General features: G+C 33.8%; 1 protein-coding gene across 1 annotated transcript in view; it reads right to left on the bottom strand.

Moving 5' to 3' along the window:
- Positions 1-11,414: 11,414 nt before the first annotated feature.
- The window catches only part of LOC110018733, a 21,227-nt gene continuing 5,751 nt past the window's right edge, over positions 11,415-26,890 (bottom strand). Inside the window, exons 2-3 of the mRNA XM_020716145.1 lie at positions 11,962-12,069; positions 11,415-11,863 (exon numbers count right to left, since the gene is read on the bottom strand). Of these exons, the coding sequence (XP_020571804.1) occupies positions 11,546-11,863; positions 11,962-12,069 (426 nt within the window). The 3' untranslated portion in view covers positions 11,415-11,545. The remainder of the gene's footprint in view (positions 11,864-11,961; positions 12,070-26,890) is intronic.

Here is a 26,890-nt window from a genome sequence, read left to right as displayed (position 1 = left end):
ATATGATTATTGAGTGTTGGAAGATTCATGGCGATATAGCGGTGACTTATTATCCTGGTGTTGTATGAAAATTAAGCTTACACACACACATATAAGAAAATAAAGCAAAAGAAGAGTAAAAGGTGCTTAGCTCAATCAAAATAATCAACTATATGTTTGTAAGGACAAGGGTATGTGCTCTCACGACATGGAGAACAAGGTTATTATATTACACTAAAAACTAAACTTGCATTTATATAGCTAAAAAAATAAGTGTTAGGAAATTCAACAACAGTTATAAAATTAGTCACCAACAGTCGGCGGTCAACGGTGACAAGGAGTGATTGCAGGCAGTGGTCGACAACAATGGAGGTTGCATGCTACTCGTAGGGTCTTCTCTCTAGAACAAGCACTGAAATTTCGTTTCTCATTATCTTCTTTTCGTTGCTTCTCAGTGATTAGATGGGGCTTATTTATAGCTTTTCGGGGATGAGCATTTCTTTTAGCAATTAACATCTCTAACCACCCAATCACATGATCTATTTTAATTCTCCTTAATCATTAATAATTAAGGATTTGTAAGGATTTTGATACCTTCATGATCTAAAAATTGAGTGAGCTTAGGCCCTTTAGATTTTTCACTTCAAGACGCTAGATTCAACTATAAATATGTATAATTTGGATTTCATTTGACTATTCAATTAATGATCCAAAGCCTCCAATTGTGCTTCAATGACTTAGTATGGGTTTGATTGGACTAGGATTAAACAAATTTTAGTCATTGGGCTCATCTTGTTGAGACACCCGGTTTGATTATAAATATGATGAAATCAGAGATTGAATGATCCTGAATTTGAATTTAGAATATCTATCATAAAAATGCATCAAGATTTTTGTTTGATCATATAATTTTTGTGATATAATAAGGATGGTCGAGCATATTTTGCCACGTGTCCAACAAATAATCTGATTCTGAATTTGGCAGTTTTAAACTAATTTGGTTTATTTTTATAATGGTTTTAACATTAAGAAAGAAATCAAGTTACTTTGCCTTTCATAACACCTAATTTCTTCTCATTTTGTTCTCCCACAGCTTGTCTTCAAAACATATTATCGTCTTCATCACAATTTTACGGTGCTGCCCAAAATTTCCTCTGATAAAAATTGCCTTCTTCGATGACCCCTTCCCCATCCTTCAATTTCAAACGATGGAGCCTAGCAATCCTTCAATTTCAAGCCATAAAATCCTAATTTTGTAGATTAGTTCTTTTTTTTTTTTGCATTTTTCATGAGCATTCCAGCAATTTCACACATGGTTCATTTGTCTCTTCTTCGTATAGACCATGCTTTCAGAGGGAATTGTTGGTTATTATTCATTGGAGACTATATTTTTTTTTCACATTCACAGATGTGTTTGTATATTAAAAATTTTATTGTTCTTTAATCTAGAGATACTCTGATTTTCAAATAATATTTTATATCTTATTTAGGAGATTAATTTTACTAAGATGTGTTTGTATAATATGAATTTTACTTTTCTTTAATCAAGAGTCGCTCTGTTTATTAAATAGTATTTTATATCTTGTTCGAGGGGTTATTTTGACTCATGTTTTATGTTTTAAAATCGGTTGGTCTTCACACCCTTATTATAATGACTTAATTACCCATCATTTATATGACTTCACTATGTGATTAGAGAAGATGGATTGTTTGGCCTTCTTGTGGTTCCAAATTGTTCTTATATAATTTATATTAAGCTATATTATTGCCTTATAATTATGTTTCAAAATTAGAATGACAAAGCTATTGTTGCCTTAGCTTGCTATAACTCATTTTAACTGAGCATGGCTTCATCTTGTTAGAGTTATTAAGACATTTTCTAGTATTTAATTGTCTCAGTTTGTTTAGGATCGTCTAATTTACTATTAATAATACAATGGTAAAAACATAATAAAAATAAATATTTTATAACGGTGCCCTCTATTAATATAATATTGTTCATTGCATGTATTTTGATATAATAAATGAATTTTTAAGTGTTATGCTTTATTAGTATGAGAATATTATAGGCATACAACTTAATAGTAATGTAAATGTTTAACTATTTACATGAATTGTTCTAAATTTATATGCATATATCTAATTGTTCCTTTCTATGCTTTAATTACTTTTCAATTTTAAACTTGAATTTTAAGGAAAATGACTTCCAATAAAATGCATTCTTTATATTACTTTTTGTAAATCTAATACTGTTATTATTGTGCACAACTTCCCAAAAAGTACATCACATACATTTATCAAAGCTAAGTTCAAAATAGTTACATGATTTATTGGCCATCTCTAGCTTGAAAGACCTATAAATCTCGAACATGCAAAATGCGAGAAACTTATACACCCTGATCATGTATGTTTTGATATATCTTTATTTAAATATATCATGACACTCTCTCATTTAAGCCATAAACCTCTAATGATAATGTTTTATAGTATGTGATTATAAAGTTGTGTTTATGAATTAAAATATATGTCATTATTTATTGGCATCGCTTATCATAAAATAAGTGTAAAGCGCGGAGGTAAAAAAGATAAGATTTTCTTCAATAGAATATTAGAAGCTGGTAAAAGCAGCAAACAATGTGCATTGCATTATTTTATTATATTGAAATTACCACTAAATAATGCATCTCAAACATTTGTTGCATTGTTAATTAGCTTCTCCATAAGCTCAATACTAATCTCATCATGAGGTACAAATTATCCATAATTTTATATAGTTATTTAAAGCACTTAGGTAGCATCATTGATTGTGCATGGGCAGATGTTACTTTTAGAGTCTCAATTAAAAAAATAAACAATTAAAATTAGAAACTGCTAAGGATGACCTTCAACGAACCAAAATTAGTGATTTATAAGGGGGTTGTTTTTTGGTATTTAATGCATGCTGCAAGGTCCACATCAGTAGAGTAATGAATTATTATCTTATCATTACACAAAAACCCAACACACTCATGTAGTTAAAGAGATGTAAGCAATATGAGACACTTCAATTTTTACATAGAAAATCTTGGAAAAAGGAAAAAGTCACAGGAGTAGCCTAATTGATATAATCCAATATGAATGGTGAGTACACATATCCAGTTTTCTCCTAAATTAGGGAAGATGGTGTTAAAAAATTAATCATTGTAAATGTACAATAGTAGTCCCTTGATACTAGTCTTAAACTTGTTGTAATGAATGTAGTTCTCGATGATAGTAGGTTACATTGACCATAGTCAATTCTTATGAAGGCAGTAATCCTCCATAAGTGTTGTAGAAGGTGGTTATAGTGTTAGCTTGTTGTATAGACCATAGTTAAAAACTCTGATAGTATTTGTTCGTCTGGGGCTGTGGATGATTGCTTCAGAAGTGTTGGTTGGTCTCAGAGACCATAGTAGAAAATTGCAAGGTTTGTGAGTCACTTATTCGTAGTTGGTCACATAGGTTGTAGTGGTGAGCTGTGATAATATTGCTAGGCTATAGAGGCTGGAATTGGGAGATATATGAGCTATGGGTGTAGGCCGTAAATGGTCATTTAAGTCGTAGTGGTGAGCTGTGATGATGTCCTAGGCCACAGAGGCAGGAGTTGAGAGTTGCACAAGCTATAAGTCATGTAAATTGTGGTTGGTCACGTAGGTCGTATTGGTTAACTAAGATAATGTTTATAGGCCTCAGGGGCCGAAATCGGGAGTTGTGATGATGTTCATATGTCTCAGAGGCTATAGTTGAAAGTTGTGCAAGTTGTGAGCCATGTAGGTCATAGTGGGTCACACAAGTCATAATGGTGAGTTGTGATTCATCTGTAGATCGCAGACCGGAGTCTGGAGTTGCACGAGCCGCGATAACGCTTATATGTCGCAAAGACAAAAATTAAGAGTTGCACGAGTTGTGAGTCATATAAGTAATAGTTAGTTTTGTAGTTTGTGGTGATGAGTTGCCACGATGTTCGTAGGGCACAGAGGCCAGAATCAGGAGTTGGAAGAGTTGCGGACCACATAGGAAATATTTTGTCACATAGACCATAATGGAGGGCTCTGATGACATCCATAAATAATAGAAACTAGGTTAGAAGTTGCACGAGCTATGAGCCACACAAATCATATTTTTTTCATGTAGTGGTGAGTTATGATGACGTTGTAGGTCACAGAGGCCGGAGTTAGGAGTTGCATGAGTTATGAGCCAAATAATTCAGAGTTGGTCATGTATGTTGTAATGGTTAGTTGTGAAGATGTTTGCAGACTGCAGAAGTTAGAGTTGAAAGCTGCACGATTTGTAAGCAAAGTAAGTCGTATTTGGTCATGTGGGTCATATTGGTAAGCTAAGAGGATGTTTGTAGGCCGCAGAGGCAGAATCTGGAGCTGCATGAGCAGAGATAACATCTATGGAATTTCATCACATGCAAGATGTGTTGTTGCACTGTCGCTATGTTGTGTTCCTGCACTATTTTTTGGGTGTTCTATTGTTCTATAATGTATGTTAGGATGCCTCAGTGCACACTATGATTTTGCAAAGAGCTTCAAAGCAACAAGCAAATGGTTGCTCGTGGTGGTCATAGGTTGTCGACTGGCGGTGATCAATTGTGGTCGACAACTATAGGAGCAAGAAGCGTTCGTCAGATCTTCGATGCAAAAATGATATTGCACTTCAACTCCTCTTAATCATTCTTCGGGATCAGCTCTCTCTCCCCTCTCAAGAGAGGGCAGGGCTCTATTTATAGAAATTGGGAGAGGTCTCTCTATAAATAGAAAGACACCTGGGCCACTCTATCAAACGACGCGGAGAGGTTCCCTTAATAGAATGTCTTTTAGTTGATCTTTGAATGCCTTAATGATATCATAATTGAGTGACCTCGAGCTTATTGGATTCGTCTTGTCGAGATGCTCGATTTAATTATAAGTTTGTCGTATTTGAAATACATTTGATCTTCTAGTTATGCACTAAAAGCTTTTAAAAGTGGTTTAACAACTTGATCTAGGCTTAATTTGACTCGGATTGAACCAACTTTGATATCATTGTATTTTTTACATTGTTCCAGTAGGTTTGATTGTATATTTGTTGAAATCAGGATTTTCGGTTTTTTTTAATTGAAGTTTGTTCTCGCTCAAAATGTTGGCTCAAAATTGTTGTCATCCCTTATGATGAAAATTTGTCGATGGTGTATCATTATTGTAGTTATTCAATTAACTTATTTCATTTATGGTTACTATGGGGTCTTTATTCTTATTTAAATATATTTGTTCTTACATAATTTCTTTAGTAATTTTAGATTTGGATTTGTGCACTTCTTTATTATTATTATCATTATTCTTAAGAAGCCTACAAGACAAGATTATAGTCCTAAGATCGTTAGCTAAGAAGCAATAAACATAGATAGATAACCGCAATAATATAATAATATAAAGCTTAAGGGGTAACATAGTTTTTATCTTTTTATTCTAAAATATATATATTTTTTATTTTTTATCTGTATTTTTAAAAAATACAAATAGTTAGATCTTTATATCATAATAAACATAAAAAATATTTTGTTTACTATTATGTTTATCATCGATCAACATTTTGCCTTATAGAGAAAAAAACCAAAATATCAAGAGCAAATGACACAACTTTCATTTCCGTGTGTGAGTTAGAGATTGAAAGGTATGCATTCATACTTGCATGTCCCAAGGAAAAGCCCCCAAGTTTCTTCAACCAGACGGTCCCAGCATAGATTTCTACTTAAGTGATTGTCTAGTGCGCTTATGGGTGTTAGAGGCTACCCGGACCTATACAAAGTGTAACTCCTTTGAGATGAGTGTTTTCAGCTTTATAGATGGACGTCTTCTTTCTTTTCTTTCTTGAGGCAACTCTGTCGTCTGTATGGCAAGGTGATTCCCACCACTTGAGCTCCACCTTGTAGGTGAAAGGACAAGAGTTTCTTTCTTTTGACCTTAGGACTTCTGAGGTTCACATAAACGGCGCAAGGATTGCTGGTCAAGGATCTCTAGACATGTTGGGCCGACTATCTTCACAACCAGGTAGACTTAGGGTACTGGTAGCTTGGGATGACGAGTTTGTGATACCCCGACCCGACTACCTCTACCTATTTAATATCACTCTACTTTTCTTGCTATTGAGCCTTTTTTAGCCCTGTCGCTCATTTGACTTCATTGATATCATCTTGAGGATCTGATTACAGATGAGCTGCCGCTCGTTTGGGATACGGTGATTCGCCCTCTGCTCTTATGGCCCGACGAGCTCTGGCATATAGGGATATCCCCGTCGAGATGATTTCGTTATTTTTAGGTTCTGATGCCAACGAGTCGTTACCCATTTGGGAAGAGAGAGACTCACACTATGTCATGTGGCTTAGCGAGAACTTTGAAGCATGAGGGTGTTCCCATAAGAGATAACCATCATTTGATGGCATGTTCTACAGGTTCAAGATAATATAAGTGAAACTTTTTTTTATCGAGAGTGTTCTTGGGTAATCCCATGATGTAATTAATCAGGGGGATACGTACACTTGACCCCAAAACTTTTTTTTTTTTGTTATCTGGTTACGAGTTTATTATGTAGGGATTCTTTTCGTGGATGGTGTGTCTCGAGATACTTTGATCTGATCCTATTCAAATGTATACTCTTGACCCATAACAGAGGATAATTCATATATAAGTCTTCCACTTGTTTTTTTTTTTAATTTATTTGCATATTTGCTATCATATATCTTTCTTTTCGATTCATCTCATCTTCAAATCATTTATATGATCAAGAATGAAGATTTATTCGAATAAAAAAATTATACGAGAACATATAAATTGACAAGTTGGCGACTTCGAGTCTTAAAAAGAACTGAGAAAACATACACACACATGTACACACACAGATATGGTTCATCACAAGAATAAAATCTGATATAAAAAACAAACTTTTTTCTTTGATTGTATGACGAGCCAATAGGAATGATGCATACCAATGAATAGTTTGTTCAACTATAACACATAGTTGTTCATCAAGAAAGCTATCATTGATATCTCCACGTCAATTCTCAGAAATTCCCTGCTTATTTATAGATAAATTATTAGCCACTTGATTTTTTAGTACCATTTTTATCACAAATTTATATGTCAATTTATTGTACTATAAGTATCGATCTGATCAATAAGGTTTAACAAATTACCAGATAATTGATAGTAGAACGATCTGTATAAACTTTAACTTTTATACTAATCATATAGGATCTAAATTTATCAAATGCAAAAACTGTGGATAACAACACTTTTTTAGAACAAGAACTCCTCCCTATAAAACTCACACAATTGGCACAACATATTTGGAGCAAATGAAAAAATTCTATAAAATATCTCTCGCTTAACTACCTACATAAAGAAAAACACATCACTCTTTTTTTTCAATAAAATCATCCTTTTAAGTAAAAATCATATTTACTTGGCAAGCAAATTTCAAGCCATATTCAATTTTCATCTGGTAGAATAAAAAAAAAATGTAGTGCATATCATTTAAGGTTTTTAAGGAACTGCAAATTTTTGTGGTAGTTAAGCGTTTTCAAAATTTTTTCTTTCACAATTCTTTTGAAAATTTTGAGAAGAAATTTTATGTGAGAGAGATCTTTGAATGCTTATTTATCTTACATTTCAAACATTTCTATAACCAAATATAGGTTTTGTTTATCAAAATTTGTGTGAAGTTTTAAGTGGATATTTAAAATCAAATAGTTCTTTTCATTCTTCACTAAAACTGAGATATGCCATTTAATTTATATCAAAATAAAGCTTACTTATACTTAAAGCCTTCGTATATAACATCTCATTTCTACATCACAACAAATGAATGAAATTTATCAAATTTTGAGCTTGATTATTGGCAATTCATCACAATTAAACAAATTAATAGAAGATCAAGGAAACAACCCATATCAACATTGCATATTTTCATTGAGGCTTGAATAATTTGACTATATTACTAATTCAACTCAACCATTCAAATACTTTGGATAGTCCTTATCTTATTGCTTAAAAATTATTTTTAATTTTGAAAACAAGTGTATTTATCATATACATCAATTTAGTAAATTAAAGATATTTTGAGCATAATAAGCGACTTAAATCAATTCCAAAATTAGGGGAAAAAATTAGTTCTAAAACAACTTCACTTGATTATGGAGTTAGATTTGTACTTGCCTCATATAAAAGAGTAAGTTGAGTTGCACTCATCTAGAAAGAGAGTGCATCAATATAAAGCTTCTTCATCCTATTGAAGGATCTTTTTTGTGCTTGTTTCAAAAGGTATTGAAGTTCTAGTTTAGTATTGGCCAGACTTGGACCTTGGTTTTAGGGTTGGTCAAACTATACAAAAATTATTTTATGCATAATTATTTATAACTTATATATAATGTGTGTTATACTTATCTATTTTTATATACTATCATTGCTTAGTGGTGGATAATATAAATGTTCATGTGCTTAATCTTGTTGAATAGACTTTATATCAAGTGATTATAATATTTAAAGCTCCCTTGCTAGTCTAATCATTTTCTACATTAATATTACTTATATTTGGACAATTGCATTTGCTCCTTTTCTGCCTTCAATCATCTTTTAAGATTATAACTAAAAGAGCTAATCACTATACTTTATCTACAACAACAACAACACTACTCAATGTCATGTTAGATGTCTCTTTTGGTTGTCTTTGCAAGATATTCTTATTAAAGAATACTATTCAAGTAAAATCATGATATTCATTCTAATATGGGATGGGTTGGGTCAACAATAATTTAATGTTTAGGCTCATTTGAATTGATATCAAAGCTTTGTATACTTAAAGATGATACGTGGATTAGCTAAAAAAATGTTAGTAGGCAAGGCACACCAGATATACTAAAATGTTAGTCTTGAAAGTACATGGATTGATTATTGAGGTTGAGGTTGAGGCTGAGGCTCAAATAAGAAGTGGCTCTAGTCAAATTGTTAAAATGACAGCTTTCTAGAAGAATAGTGGGATATAAATGAATTATTTCTTGATTTGAAAGGTGGGAGAGTGATGTAAACTATATAAAGTTCTAGGTGAATGGCATTTTTTGTTATAATAACTACATTTCTTAAGAGCTCCAGAACATAGAATGATCATAATGGAGCGCCTTAGAATGGATAACCACTTGTAAAACTACACAAAAAAGGATAAAAAAATTAAAATATATAATATTTGATTTAGCATCCAACAAGGGCCATAACTTACGAAATATGATATGGGTCGTAGCATTTATTTCCCAACCTCTTGTCCTCAATATCATCAATAATATCAAAATGTTATAGAGGTTCATTAATGATTGTGGAGCCCACTACAACTAATGAAAAGTTAAGTATAAATCCACTATCTCACCCCACCTATTATTTCCTTAGCTTATTGTAGAAAGATAATCATTGATGCTTACAACAATAAAATCTTGTATTAATTATTTAGTGATAAATGGTATCAAAATTTCTCTCTTCAATGAAACTTAGATTCATAGAAATGAATGCTAGATTAATTTAGCAAGTTAGTTTATTTTATCAAAATTTTCCTCCCATATTTCAGTAGAGATTATTTCGAACAACACTTGAAAACTCCTTTATTCCGAGCAATCCCCATCTGTGATGAAGTGATTCTTAGCTCGAGCATTTGCATTAAATGAAAAAACATTTTTGGGAACAGCCAAATTGTTTTTATTTTCCAAGCATTTATGATTGCTCTTTTTTATTTTTTTCTTTAGGTAGATTGGCCCAAATGGACTTGGCATAAAAATCACCATTTAAGTTCTCTATATTTGGTTGGAAAGTCATTAGAATTATCTCAAAATAGTGGATAAACTTAATAGATTCCACGTGAAGTCTCCATCATCTTGACAATGAAATTTACAATCATCTCTTCCTTAATCAACCTAATGTACTCTCCATTTATGCTTTAGCTTTTAGTTCTTATCTTTATTTAGGAACTTTTTGCTTGGCAGCAAGAAGAGTTGCAATTTTTGGTAACATTTTTGAAAATCCAAGTATTCAGTTGGAAGAAAAATAAATGCAATGCAAAATTAAAATGCATGTTGCAGTTCAATTTAGATTCATTTGATTTAGACGAATTTAAAATACACCACTTTATGTAAAGAGTTGTTTGTCGTTGTCGTTGGTTGATGCAAACCCTCTATTGCCGTCGCAAGCCTGCTGACATTCACCCACTTGTCAAACCACCATTCTCACAACCTTCACCGCCGGCCACTAGCCGCCCCTCTCCATCGACCGCCATTGCCACAGCCACTAATTTGTGTATTTTACATTGATTTTTTTCTTTTTAATAATAAAAAACAAATTAAAGTCATAAATTTAATTTATACTAAACCAAATTACTCCAAAATACTCTGAATGCAAAATATTATTTTTACATTACATTCTTATTTCAGCAAACCAAACAATCTTGTAACTCTAATCTTTTTAATTATTTAGCACATGGGTTTGAAGAGAAAATTATTCTAAATGTCTGTTTGTTGATCACCTTAATCATTCTATACAATGTTTGGTAGGAAATAAACAAGAATTCATTAAAAAGGCATATCTAGGCTTAATGCTACATTCATAATATCCAATATTAAGTCAAACACAAAATTAAATATTGAAAAAAGTAGATTCAAATTATAGACCTGATTGCAACTATGAGAGCTTGGAGGTGTATTGGCATCCAATGTTGACGTAATTATAAAATCCTCCAAATTGATGTTAGTTTTGCAGCTATGCTTCACTCTCGACTTTCGTGGCTACATTGAGTCTCCCTCAATGTAAAAAGCTTAGGGTTCTCCAATTGTGGAAATCATCAAGAATGCCGCTGGTTGAGCCGAGTTTTAGACAATATTGAATTCCACATGTGGCTTATTCACTATGGGTCTATTTAGAGCAACATTGCAATCTATAGTTGTCATCTAATGTGAAGAAAATAGATTTTTTAAAAATTGATATAAACTTATCCTCTTCTGAAAATGTTGGACGACAGCTTTCTTATTGCAACCGCACTCTAATAGATTCGATTATAAAAATTTGCAACCGCTCTAATAGATTCGATTATAAAAACGATTATAAAAATTTGCAACCGCACACTAGTAGATTTGATTATGAAAAGTAATTTCTCACAAAAAAAAATCCTAAAAATAGCAAAAGCCATAGTGAAACAGTGATGATTTGAATAACATAGTAAGAAAATTATCCCAAATAAACCCTGTATCTCTTAGATGTGATTTTGGCAGCAGCTTCACTGAGAAAGCCAAATTTTACAAAAGAATATAATAAAGCAAAACATGAATGGGAGCTTGCTTCAAAGTATTAATAAACAATACTTAACTAAAATTAACTTCAAAATATGTCAAAGGAAAATAACACAAGCAAACCAGAACATATTCTAAATTACAAAAATCGCACCATCTAAAGGTAACTTCTGACCAAATACCTCAAACTGTACAAAGAGAAGTCAAAATAAGGTACCATATTACAACATCAAAACATTCATAAATCTAAAAGATTTTGTTATACTGACTTGTGAGAGAATCCTTCAGATTTGAGTAGAGTCCATAAAGAGAATACTGCTGAAGTTTCGAAACCTCGTACCAAGAATTAAGAACCGCATAGTGCTTGTCGGTGCCTGAGAAGGCAAGCTGTATTCCAATGCTACAATCGACAGAGCCACCTTGTCCCTCACCTTTGCAGTTAGATGCTTTGATCGCACAGTTCTGATTGTTGAGACATACAAAATTCGACTTCCCAGAGCACGAAGAACAACCATCGCGTTTCCAAAATAAGTTTTGAAGAGTGCCCTTTTGAAATTCCAGGATCTGAATCAACAGATCAATGTCGATGATGAAAAGAAGTTTCAAGTTTAAGGCATTTTGCATTACATTAAAAGAAATAAATTGAAAAGTCTATAACTAACCAGAGTAAAGCTTGTCACCACATATGAACTGTTACCAATAAAAATGGGAATGGACCTTGCTGCGTATTTCCTACCAGCGAATGCTACCATGAACCCACCACTAGTAAACTGGAATAACAAAAGTTTCATATAAACCCTCAAAACATTACAGATAAATTGAAGAAAAAAAAAATTGCTAACAAACAAGAAACGGGATCGGTATCATCAACATTAATCGCATCCCAAGCACTTGGGTCGGCTTCATGAATCAATACTGTTCGTATTTTTATTTATTTATATTCAATGTTAATTTAGGAGTTAAATATATTTTCTGCAAATCTTTTACACAGTTTACTTTTTACAAAAAGTAGAGGCGTGATATCATTTGATGATCAGAAGCACAATAACCACAAGCTAACTATGGTACATCTGATTATGTAGAATTTATTGTTGGCTGGTATGAAATCAATGCAAATATGTTCTGTTAATGACAACTAACAAGAATAGTTTAGCATATCTGCCATACTTTTCTGTTTACCATTATGATCGGCAAAGTATTTATATAAAATAACTCCAGCTCAAATTATATGCTCTCTAGTTCCGAGGATAAAAGTCACAAGTTCAACTTCAGCATATGATATTTTTTAAATTAAATGTTTATTAATCCAATGCATAATACGCCCCACATCCTTATTTGTAAGTAACTCATTCTCTTCTTTCAATTAAGAAATTATTTGAAATAGATTACCAACCGTTTTAAGTAATAATATTTATAATCGGAAAGTATTTCAATCAATTTCTTTCTTTATTCGATCATTTGAGTGGAAAGCTTGGTTAATCCCGCAGCTTCAGACAGAAGTTTCAGAAGATACCGCAACTATGATTCCTCATGAATTTAATCACAACCACTATCCGGGATCAATTTCCTTTGGTGATTGTAGAAGTTCGGCTAAGAGTTAGATTTATTCAACTGAATAATTAATGACCTAGCAAAGTTAGATAAACCTGAAATGAATGATGATCGCAACAACATTACTAAAATCATGCATCATAGCAAATCCCAGCAATACATTACATTCGTGGTTGAGAATGCTAGAACCAATAATGTGGGACAAATTTAAATAAGGCATAAATAGAACAACACATACAATTAACCAACAATCGTTGGTGAATTAGAAAACTCAAGTCAATAATAGAATTCACTCCTGAAACACATAGCAACAATTAATCTTAATATTTGATTTACTTGGTATACAGAATTGTAGAAAGAAGGCTCAAATTGCACTATCCTCAAGTTTCCAGTAATAAAGCCAATCAAAAAATACATAATACGTATCCCGTAGCCTAATTTGAGACAATCATTTGAGTTAAAAACAGGAGAGAGAAAATGTTCCACCAAAAAAGACATAAAAGGCCTTCCTCTTGAATTCCCCTTTTTCAACTTCAGAATTTTGAACAAAGTTTGCTAGTAATTATATAAATGCTAAAAAATCATTATCAACCAGAAAAAAATGTTAAATGAAGAAGCAGTTGCTAAAAAGTGCCTCTAGAAAAGCAGATAGACAAAATACATGGAAAAGTTGGCCTGTATAATGAGTAATGAGTTCAAAAAGGAGTTAGTAAGTCCAAGTTTAAGCTCCTACTAAGTCAAAAATGCCAAACTCATCTGTAGCATTGGGATGACTATGAAACCAAGTAGTAATAGGAGAGTGAAGAAAAGCTTTTTTCCTATTTATGCCTTAGCAAGAAACAAAACCTGAACACTTCTATCCACCAAGCTAGAAGAACTTAAATAATATTGGGACTGAAAAAAACTCGAATCATCGACAATCTTCACATCACACAGTCATGGGAACCATTAGAGAACACAATAACTATGCCATTGGAAAGAATTAAAGTAGGAGCAAGTAAGGGCCCCTCAACCGGTAAATAAGAACTTTACTAGAGAAGGCTTTAGAAGTATTAGCTGAAGACACTATAGAGTAATGACAGCATATGGAAAACTGACACATAACAAACTAAAAACATCACATGAGATCAACTCATTAGGAAAGGCTATCAGAACATAAGAAAATTCCAGATGGGGCATGCCTAGGGGAAAAAAATTTAACAAGATGGAATGATCAACTTGATCGATGATATTAACCATACAAACATCTTTCGCCAAAGAACCTGGATCAATAAAGCTATCATGAACAATAGGATCATTTCAAGGAGATATTAATAATTCCTTATGAGTGTTAAAGCAAGCAACATATTTATATACAAAGATTTGCAAAATCGCAATGAAGAGAACAAACCCTCAAATATCATGTTAAAACAATCATCGCACACGAGTGCCAATCCAAATCTCTCCAGACAAAAAAAATAGAAACATCAATTAGACTAAAAAGTGGGCCACAGACAAGCATGAGGGTCTAGCGGTAGCAAAACTACTTATATTCATGTGCCATGAATTGATCGCAATGGGTAGAGTATAAATTGGATAATGAAATGAACAAAAAGAGGAGGAAAAACAACCATCATTGTGAATTGGCAGGCTCCTCACTGGTATCAAAATCTAGATACCACTTCAGCTAACGCACAAGGAGACAATTCACATAATATGATAGAAGAGAGAAATCTTAAATAATCTGCTTCCAAAAGATAGTTGTAATAGTACACATAACAGTGATCAAGAAGTACGACAAAGAAACCACCTATGGCACATAGATCCAACAAGTAAAAACAATCTCCAAAATCAAGCATTTAAAAATAAAACTTTCGACCAACATGTGAAAAAAGGACTTGATAAATTTCAAATTTCTAACTCGAGAAAAGGATCGCAAATTCACCTTGATATGTAGAGGATGACTTGAACTTGGCATACGTTGCAACGTAATAAGAGAATGGAGGAAAACAGGCATACGAAATTCAACAAGAAGCCTTTGTAAAGGCCAATTTATATATAAATAATTGAATCAATTAGTTGTGAGTTCCGCCATATACAGAAAGATTGGGGGGAGGGGTGGCATTGCAAGAGATTGAGACAGCGATTGGCCAAGCAAATAGAAAAAGTGAGTTACGAAGGAAGAGAAAGCAAATGCGAGGGCAACCAACCAAAAACAAGCAGGTGTGAGGCAGAGATCATAGCTAGCATCTGGACAGATCATGATGGATGAGTGTGAGGGATTAGATGAGGTTATCAAGCAAAGTAAATATGTTTTTTTTCGGTGAAAGCGAAGCCTAAAAACCAAAACTGAGCAGGTGTGAGACATAGAACACAGAAAGCATTGGGATGGATTCATGTTCGACAAGTGGATGAGAGTGAGGGATTTGATGAGGGTGTCAAGCAAAGTGAAGATGCCGATCTCAATCGTAGGGTTGACTGAAGGTAAAGATAACCTTTTTTTCTTCAAATTGATAAACACCTAGTTTTTATTTTCTAAGAAATGTTGTTAGGATTTTGATCTGAAGGAGAATAAAATTAGAAAGAAAAGTAAATCTAGAAAGAATGAGATGAACATTCAAAATATGCATATTTAAGAAAATGTGGAATTTTATTTGATATTAAGATTTACAGCACAATATAAAGTTAATCAATAATTTTAAGAATAGAAAAAACTAGAGTATTGATATTTATGAAGAATGTAAGCAAGAATCTTGAATGTTGTAACAGTAATGGTACACGTGATATATATGTAACAATCTCAGTAGTTCATTTGGGAATAAATCAACATTGAAGTTGACGAAATTCCTTTCATCTAGAAGTTGATATTGGTAATCAAATATCCAGTATATTATGGTGATATAATTATTCTATACTAATACATAAAATGATTTTAACACTTGTTCATTTAATCACTATTGCAACGTCATATATGATTTATCTCTACCACAATAAATGTTTTTCCATGTTAGAATGAATCATTTTGGCATAAGAATGTATTGTATATTGGTGTCAATAATGACATGACATGATAAGCCAGCACAAACACAACTCAAAAAATGACGGTTCAAGCTGACTTGATTACTATTTAGGTCATGTTCGAGTCCAAATTGTAGACCTGGTTATGATTTAAGCCACTTTCATGATCACTCAAATAACTCGAAGCCAACTTAAAATAGGACTGATTATCATTCGAGTTTGGAATCAAAATGCTAGAATCACAATGTTAAAACACACACATATATTATTAGGTTAAACGGAATGTATTCAGGTTAATTGGCAAGTGTTGATCTAAAAAATTGCATGATTTATATATTAAACAAGTTAAAAATTAGTAAATTTTGGCTTAAGGCAGGTTCAGGTCAGCTATTATCACCTATATAATAAATGGGTCAAACTCAATCGAGCATATTAGAGTCGGCTTAATTTTGGTCAAGCAAAAACCAGAACAGAAATTGACACCCCAAATATTATATAATAAGAAAATGTAAATAAAGATGTAGACAAGAATTCTTGCATGAATATGCTAAATGAACTTTTACCCCCTGATGATGCTAGTTATGTTTTGCACCATGTGAAGAAATTTAAATGCATTCTCTCACGTTGGTGTTGGGATATATTAAAAAAAGAATATTAATACAACAACAAATCATTATCCCACCAAGTGGGGTCAGCTATATGAATACTTTTTCTCCATTGTGTCCTATTGAGTGTCATATTTTCAATTAATTCTAATAAATTAAGATCATATTTTATACAATATGCCCAAGTCATTCTAAGTCTGCCTCTGTTTTTTCTTAAAATAAGTTGAATATAAAACATCTACTCTCCTAATCGGATCATCAGATGGTTGACATTTAATGTGACCAAACCATTTAAGACGACTCTCTCTAATTTGTCCGCCACTAGAGCTACACCAACCTTATTACAGATATATTCTTTTCGCATTTTGTTTCTAAGTGTAAAGCCACTAATCCACCAATCCACCAAAGCATTCTCAGCATTCTCATCTCGACAACACTTAACTTAGTTTTATACTTCTCTTTTAAAGGCCAACATTCAGCGCGATAGAGCATTGTAGGTCCCACCACCATTTTATAAAATTTTCCACTCAGTCTAAGCAGTACTTTCTATCACACAATAAGACTAAAGCATTCCTCCACTTCAACTAGCCAACTTGAATTCAACTAATAACATCTCATCTATATCACCATCACTTTAAAAAATAGAACTGAGATATCTAAAGCGTTCACACATTTTAATAATTTTATCACTCATAGTTACAACTCTATCACTAGAGCTACTACTACTAAAATTACATTCCATGTATTCAGTTTTAGTTCTACTCAAACGAAGGCCTTTAGACTCCAATTTATACCTCCATAATTCAAGTTTTCCCTTAGTTTTTTCTTAGTCTTATCCACGAGAAGGATATCATCAGCAAAAAGCATACAACAAGGTACATCCTCCTATAAATTTCGAGTAAGAGCATCCATAACGAAAGCAAAAAGATATGGGCTTAAAGCAGATCCCTGATGTAATCCAACTAAAAAAGGAAAATAGTTGGTCAATCCTCCTTCTATTTGAACTCAAGTAACAGCTCCAGTATACATATCTTTAATGACTTGAATATAAGTCATATTAACATATTTCTTCTCTAGAACTCTTCAAAAGATATCTCTTGGAACCTTATCGTAAGCTTTTTCTAAATCAATAAAAATCATATGTATATCCTCCATATTCTCTCTGAACTTCTCTATCAAACTTTTCAATAGTAAACCTGCCCAGCATAAATCCAAATTGATTATGAGAAATCTTTGTAATAAGTTTTAACATGTGTTCAATTACCCTCTCCCATAATTTTAAAGTATGACACATCAAATTAATCCTTCTATAACTTGTCCACTCTTGTGCATCCCCTTTATTCTTAAGCATGGGTACCAAAATACTCTTCATCCACTCCTCAGGCACCTTTCTAGTTTGTAAAATAATATTAAAGAGTTTAGTAAGCCAAGAAACTCTTAAATCTCCTAGATATTTTCACACTTCAATTGGGATATTATCAGATCCTACAGACTTTCCACCATTAATTTTCTTTAAAGTCCGCTCGACTTCTTCTTTACTAATGTGACGGTAAAAATGAAACATTATATTATTATTAACAATATTAAAACAATAAGGCAAAATAACTCACCTACCTATATTGAATATCTTTTTCTAAAAAAACACTTTTTATTTTAATCTTTAATACACTTTACTTGAGTTAAATTTTTACTTTTCTTTTCTTTTTTTTGGCTACTTTATACATATATTTTTCATCATTTTTAGTATCTAATCTATCATAAAGATCACAAAAACAAGACTTTTAACGTCATAAATTGTTCTCTTATACTCCTTACGGATTATTTTATATTTTTTCCAGTTCTTTAAGCTTTTACATTTAAATCAATTTTTATAGCATAATTTATTATATTTATCTATTATTGCACATTATTATTCCACCACCAACTAATTTAATTTATAGTAACTTTTTTTTATTCTCCAAGTATAACTTTTATCACTTGTTTAATAGTGTTGTAATTTTATCCCATATAGAATTTACTTCTTTATAAACATCTCAAATTTTGAAATTTTGAAGTTTACTCATACAAAAATTTTATTTGTCTTTTAGGTGCCCTCATCTAATTCTATGACAATTATTTCAAGTATTTTTTATTTTACAACTCTTTATTTTAAAATCTATAACTAATAATCGACGTTGAGAACTTAAATCCTCACCTAGAATAACATTACAATATTTACGTTCTCGATGATCTCTTATTCTCATAAAGAAATAATCAATTTGTGTTTTATTAAATCCATTCTTATAAGTAATAATATGCTCATCTCTTTCTTGAATAAACAAAATATAATATGGTTCTACTTTCTTCATTAATCACTTCAAACCGCAGTCACCATGAATATTTCTAAAATCTTCTACCACTCTACCGACATGTCCATTTAAATCTCCTCCAATAAAAATTCTTTCTTCAAGAGGAATCTTTTGTATTAAATCTTTTAGGTCATTCCAGAAATTTTCCTTAAAACCTATACCCAAACCCACTTGAGGAGCATAAGCACTTGTAACATAAAAAATCTTAGTATCAACAATAATCTTAAAGGCTATAATTCTATCTCCAATTCTATTAATTTTTGCAACATTATCTTTCAAACTCTACATTATCTTTCAAACAACATTATCTTTCAAACTCTTATTCATGATTACACCTACACCATTTATAGTGCTACCCTTACCTTAATACAAAAGTTTAAAATCTCAGTTATCAATCTTCTTAGTTTTTTCTTCAACACAAAATTTCATGAATAGATAAGATATTTATCTTTCTATGAATCATAATATCAACTAATTCCATTAATTTACATGTGAGAGTACCTATATTCCAAAATTTTATCGTAATATTAGTTTTATGGACTAACTTCTTTGCTCGCATTCGTCCGTAATGACGGAACCCTTACTTGTTTGACACTATACATACGTGTCTCTTCCAGGGGATGTCCTAGTATTTGGACAATGTTCAAATGATTCATGTCATGATTTTGTGACAAATTTTACGTTGGATGCCAACTACCTAACACAACCCTTCATTTTTTACATCCGGAACTTGGGACCCGGTAATGACTTGAAAAAAATATTAATATTAAAAAATTCAAAATGTACAACTAAACAACACTATGATGATTATTGCATTATAAAATAAAATAAGGCATGATATGACCATAATGGAATATTATATTTCTTTTCTTTGCTCGCCTTTGAAAAAAATATAACTTTTTTATGAATCTTTAATATGACAATCATAATACTTATTGATTCATCGTTCATTTAAGTTATTGTAATTTAGAACTATGATATGCCTACTAAATTATATTTATGACTCACACTTGCTATTTCATAAATATTTACAGGAAATAATCTGGCGCATTGAATGCTTAATATGAAGTTTGCGTACACCAACATTGAACAACAAGTGATAGACATTTACAATTTATAGACGTAAAAATAATAGCATATCTATTATCATTTTGGAATAAAATAAACTTTATGAAATAATAGTTCAAAAGTTGATGTTGCAAGACTTTTTTTTGTAAAAAATCACGTCTAATGGTTTATTAAAGCCTTTATATTTAAGTTCTGGGGCCAAGTTGTCCCCGTTGACATTGACAAAAGAGAAAATGGGAGCATAAGGCTCGTTAAGAGACGTTGCAAATTAAATAAAGCTTTGATAGTAAGCATAAATGAAGCAACATCCATGGAACTAGAGGGTGGGTGAACCAAGAAAAAAGAAACATCAATCATGACATGACTAGGGTCTGCTAAGAATGAGATCAAAAGAGTGGGCGCTAGCTTAGGATCGTGGAGACGCATCATGACGGAAGAGACCCTAAACAAGCCCACAAAGCAATCAGCAATCATCACGACAGAGGGGAAAAACTAAGGAAAGCCCCAATAAGCGAAATGGAAGTCAAGCTTCACATTGGTAGGCTAAGAAAGTGGAGATAATATGCCATGGAAGACATCAAAGATGGGCCTTCATCAAAAAGCAAAGTTGTGATAGCAATGGATGGGCAAAATGTAAGATCAGAGACTATGAGTGAATAGAGATAAGATGAGATAAAGAATGCTAGGGGTCACAGCAACCTACAATGGTCATGGCAAGTTGAAATCTTTAGCAATAAATAAACTGCAATATTCGAGAGCAATCTAAAGGCCAAAAGGGAAAAAAATTTATTTAATGTTTAGAGCACGAGAAATTGAACTTGAAGATGATGAAAGTGACAAAAATTATGACTAAAGGAACATAATGATGATGTTGATCAAGGAAATGAGATATTTTTTACTTACGATGATGATGATTTTTCTTCTTAAGAAAACAGAATTTAGTTTCTTTTTTTTTAATATTAAAATTACAAAAAAATTATCAACAACATGCTTTTGTCCCACTAAATGGGGTCGGGTAGATAAATCATTTTTCTCCACTCTCTCCAATTGAGTGTCATATACTCATTTAATTCTAATAAAATAAGATCATTTTTTATACAACATTGATACAGTTTTAGGACTCCTAGAAAATATTCAGGAAGTAGATATTTTTAAGAATGTTGTTTTGGAATAGTGAGGAAATGGAGTATGGGGGTTTGATGGTGTATGGGCGGAGATAGGCATCAATTGACAGTTGTCTCGGCTGAAATCAGTGAAGTAAACTATGAATTAGCAATGTTAGGGGGTCGAGGAGATTCTACCACCTGTTACTAAGCAAGATACAGACACGTCACTTGATACAGAAATAGGATGCAACACTCCATAAGTATAAACCAGAAGAACACATCTCCAAATACAATAACAATAGCAAAAATTCCCAAAAACAAAAAATAACAACATAAAAATGGTTCCATCTAGTAAGGAACCATAGTTAGGAGTAAAGAAATAAGAAAGAAATAAAAAAAGGAAACAAAATCATGCAAAAGTTAGACCAAGACGGGACGACATTCCGCGATCTTGTGGCATATGCGCATCCCTGAAGAGGCACGTCCCACGTCATTCTCTCTGAGTAGGAGGAGCTTTATTTTTTTCCTAGAAAGTTTCTGGAACCAATCTACCACAATCATGTTTAAGTCATCACCTTGTTGTGTCTAAGGTAATTCTGCAAAATTTGTGCTCACGTCCATTTCAGAGAGCTTCAAAACACATACGGTCTTTCAAAGTTTGTCCTAATTGAATAAATATACATCCTTCTTTGGCACTATCTAAGCTGAAATTGTACATGGACCGGTATTTTAATGAACCAATCTCAAGCCATTAAATCTGCAACATGCTTCTACCACTTCTCAAACTCGGATGAGCGTATCTGATAACAAATATGTCAAGAGGAATCAACTCTATGATGAAATCATATGGCAAGTTAGGCAACTCTCAATGACAATCGCTCATGAAATACCTCTTCTTCTTTTCTGGAAAGACCTGAATCTTACTGTAGAATGTTCTTTTCCATAAAACACCTGTCGAGATTTTTGAGATGGTGTCTTACTACTCCTATCTGACTATTTATCAAGGACAACAATGTTGAACTAACTGAAATTTAACACCCAGATTGCTCCATATAGTCATCTAAAAATAACTCAAAACTTGCTCATATCAGCGATGAGGAACACCAACAATGCTGCTTTGGAGTACAATATCAAAGGAGGACGAGATAAGAGACAGCATCCGACGGCCAACAAGATTTTGGAATCAAGATGGATATTTCAGAATTTGAAGGAGTTATGGATCCATACGAGTTTATCAATTAGCTGCAACCAGTTGAAAGATCTTCGAGCACAAGAATGTGCTCGAGAACAAACGGGTCAAGCTAGCTTTCATTAAACTAGAGAAGAATGCTTCCTTGTGATGCAGAAGTGGAGGAGAAGAGAAGGCAGTGAGAAACTAAGTGAGAGAAGATAAAAAAGGCAATGCAGAAGAAGTATCTCCCACCTCACTACACCATGACATATTTATGAAACTCCATAACTTGCGATAGCGAGATCTTTTAGTGGAGGAGTTCATAGCCAAATTTGATCACTTACAGTTGAAGTGCGAACTAATAGAGTTAGAGGAGCACATGGTAGTCACACGCCTTGTGGGTCTGAAGCCGGTCATTAGCAACCTAGTGCAACTACAAAGGTACTAGACGTTGAGGGATGTCTGGACTTTAAACTTGAAGGTGCAGGGGCAGCAGAAGTAGAGCAGGCATCAGTCAAACTTCAAGCCAACACCTATAACCAAGAAATTACCTGCAACTACCAAAGCCGACAAGGGTATCCTAGAAGGAACTATCAGAGTTGAATAGGGAAATGATAAAACAAACCAAATTGGTATGAAGCGGGAGAGAGGTAGCTCCTCTAATACACTGCCAATCATAAAGTGTTTCAGGTGTCACGACTATGGTCATATAGCCTACAGCTGCCCTAAGAGTCGATTCGTCACCCTCACAGATCAAGTCGCCGTCGAGGAGGTCGTCGAAGAGGCAGAGGATAGCCCAGAGGAGGAACTTCGGCTCCATAAAAACAAGGAGAAGCGCTAGCCATTCGACAAGTTTTGCAGTCCAGGCCAGAGCAGGATTAATCCTGATTGAGGCATAGTATTCCTCGCACCAAGATCATCGTCAAGGGGCAAGGTTTGCAGCTTAAGCATCGATAATGTGAGTTGTGACAACGTGGTGTCAACGATGATGGTGAAAAAGTTGGGATTGGACATGCAAAAGCAACTCCAATCATTTTCTCTTACATGGTTGAAGAGAGGAAATAAGATATGTGCAGATCAGCAATGCCTAGTTGATTTTTCTATTGGAGATCAACTATAGAGAAAGTATGATGCGAGGTGGTTCCTATGAACACCTGTCAGATTATGTTGGTTAGGCGTTGGCAGTTTGATAGCAGACTCAACATAACTGCTTCAATAATACTTACTCCTTTAAGAAGGACGGGAAACCTATTTCATTTCTACCGGTTAAAGGTGGAGGAGGCACAGAGGAAACATTAGTTCCTCGGACCACTTGCTTGTAGTCAGTTAGAGATGCGTCGGTGGCACAAGCATTTGTCCTCCTGGAGGGAACAGAGAATGAAAGCGATGTTCCAGCACCACTGTGACCAATAGTGCAGGACATCCAGGATGTCATGACCGACAATTTACCAAGCGATTACCACCGCTAAGGGACATCCAGCACAATATAAACCTTATATCATAATCGTTATTATCAAGCAAAATTGCTTATAGATTAAAACCTGTGGAGTATGAAGAGCTACAGCGACAAGTGTAGGATCTCATCACGAAATGACTAGTTAGAGACAATACCAGCATGTATGTTGTTCCTGCCCTGATGGTGTCAAAGGATGGATAGCGTCAGATGTGCACAGACAGCAGAGTCACCAACAAGATCATCATCAAGTACTGATTTCTCATAACTCACTTAGATGATCTTTTAGATCAGTTACAGGTGTCACTATCTTCTCCAACATCGACTTGCGCAATGTATATCATCAGATACAGATGAGGTCAGGAGACGGTGGAAGACCGCCTTCAAGACATGAGATGAGCTTTATGAGCGTACTATTATGCCTTTCGGCCTGTCAAACGCGCTCAACACTTTCATGAGATTAATGAACTAGGTATTTCGAGCTCGCAATGGAAAGCAAGTAATGTTCTTCTTTGACGAAATTCTGGTATACAGTTGATCTGAGGAGGATCACTTGCATCACTTGAAGGTAGTGTTCAAGGTACTACAAGTGGAGCAACATAAGGCCATATGAAGAATTGTCACTCCATGACAAATCAGATATGCTTTCTGGTTTACATCGTATCTAGTGCATGCATTCAGATGCTCTCGCAATATATAAGCCATTATCAACTGGACCGCCTTTCAGTCGTTCGCCAAGCTGAGGCAGTTTCTGAGGCTAGAATCGTTCTACCGGAGATTCACCAGGAACTTCAATATTTTCAACGCTCCTCTAACCAAAATTTTGAAAGGAAATGAGTTTACTTGGACAACAGCAGCTCATGCTAGTTTCAAAGCCCTAAAGGAAAAAGGTGACTCAGACGCACGTGCTAGCAATACCAAACTTTAGCCAGCTGTTTGAGGCTGAATGTGATGCATCCAGTGTGGGGATAGGGGAAGTTTTGTGCTAGGGAGGGCACCCCGTCACTTTCTTCAGTGAGAAGTTGAATGATTCCAAAAGAAAGTGCTTGATTTACAACAAGAAGTTCTATGTCATTGTGAGGGCCCTGGAGCACTAGACCCATCACCTGCTAACAAATGAGTTCACATTGTTACGAATCACGAAGCCTTAAAATTCCTCAACAGCTAGAGCAAACTAAAGGGCCGACACGCCACCTGAGTGGAGTTCCTAGCCTCATTCCAGTTTGTGCTCAAGCACAAGGAGGGGAGTTGAAACTGCGTAACTAGAGTGTAAATGAACAGAACACGAACGAACAGAGCTCATGTTCGTGTTTGGTTCATTTGAAATAGGCTCGTGTTCGAAATTATTTGTGTTGTGAAGTTATTGTTCGTGCTCGGTTTGATTTGTTTGGAACTAATTCAAAATATTTGAAATGTTAGAAATAGTTAAAATTTCTGAATTGTTCAAATTGTTCGACTAGTTCGAATTATTCGAATTGTTTGAATTGTTCGAAATCTTACAAATTTGTTTGTACTGTTCGAAATCTTTCAAAAGCTTAAATTTATATGAAATTAATGCTTAAACATGTATGAATCACAGCATAAAAGCACAATAGCCGCAGCATAGCTCAAAACAATATCATAATATCAGATCTCATCCATAAAAATTTAGATCTAAAGGCAATATGCGAGATTTCACTTTCAAAAAACTTCAAAAACTAGGTTTCACTCAAAAAAACTAAATAAATCTAAAAGAAATATAAGAAAATTTAATCTAAGAGGCGAACCTGAAGAAAAATATGAAATATTACAGAGAGGATACTGAAAGACGACACCTCGGTAGCCTTACAAGCAACCAAACAAGAATATCGAGCAACCAAGCAAGAACATCGAGCAACTAAGCAAGAATATTGAGCAGTTGATCCAACGTCAAATCTCCAACTCGAAGAGGACAAAGAAACTTTATTGAAGACAAATAGAAGTAGAGACTAGAGAACGAGCACAAACGACAAACCCTGTAAGCTCTGGTGGCCAAAAGCTTTTCATGATTTTGAGAGAAGAAGAAGAATCATAAGAAGGGGAGGCAACCAAAACCTAAAGCTTTCAAGAAAGGAAGGGGAGGTCGGTTGGTGTAAAGTGGCTAAGGGTTTTTTTTGTTTATATGTATAGTATATTAATATGTTATATTAATTGTATAACTTATATTATACAAATATATAATATTTCTACAGCTAATATTAATATATTATTGCTAATAATTTATTATATATTATAACTTATAGGATTTAATTTTTAAAAATATGATAAATTTTAGAGTAACTAATTTTTTAAAAAATATGATAAATTTGTTAAATTTAATTACTTTAAATTACTTTATATTTTGAACAATAACGATTCAAACACAATTAAACATGTGATTGTTTGTGTTTTGTTCGTTTATAAACAGAACGAAAAAAAATTTATTTGTGTTCGTCTCGTATGCTTATCAAACGAATCGAACACAAACTCCCTGACAAGCTGAACACGAACTGCTCACGAACAACGAGCTTTTTTGATAGTCCTATGTGCAAGAGAAGTATTGACCCGTCGACATTTGTTGATCACATCCTTGCAGGCTCGAGTTGTGGGTATTGAGGTCGTAAAGAATTTGTACAAAGTAGATGAAGACTTCAAGTACATATGAGATCAATGTCAAGAGAATCCGAAGGGGCGGTATTATCAAACAAATGGATAAATGTTCCACCAGAGTTAGCTATGCATTCTCAGATGCTCGCTGAGAGAGGTTATTGTCCAAGAGAGTCGCGATGAAGGATTGGAAGGACATTTTGGCAGGGACAAGATCTCGCCCTCGTGACAGAGCATTTATTTTGGCCCCAACAAACGAGAGATATGGAGCAACATGTCAGGCAATGCAGAATGTGGGATTGCACACACCATCACTAGTACCAGAGGCACCGTGGGTGGATGTTAGCATGGACTGTGGTGGGGCTCCCAGAGACACGGAGGAACAAAGACTCCGTGATGGTTGTAGTGGACAGATACTCGAAGATGACACATTTCGTACTATACCACCGGACACTTAAACGTGTCTTATATCGTTGATTTATACTTCCGGGAGATTGTTATGTTGCACAGGATTCCCCGGATCATCACTCTGATAGATGTCAAATTTCTAAACCGCTTTTGGAGGACTTTGTGGGGAAGCTAGGCACCAATCTCCAATTTAGTTCAACAGCTCATCCACAAAAACACAGTCAGACCGAGGAAGAAAACAAAAGCCTAGAAAACCTCCTGAGATGCTTCGTGGGAAAGA

This window comes from Phalaenopsis equestris, unplaced genomic scaffold (genome assembly GCF_001263595.1).
Source record: "Phalaenopsis equestris unplaced genomic scaffold, ASM126359v1 Scaffold000036, whole genome shotgun sequence".
NCBI lineage: Eukaryota > Viridiplantae > Streptophyta > Magnoliopsida > Asparagales > Orchidaceae > Phalaenopsis > Phalaenopsis equestris.
This window is presented reverse-complemented; position numbering and strand designations above follow the sequence as displayed.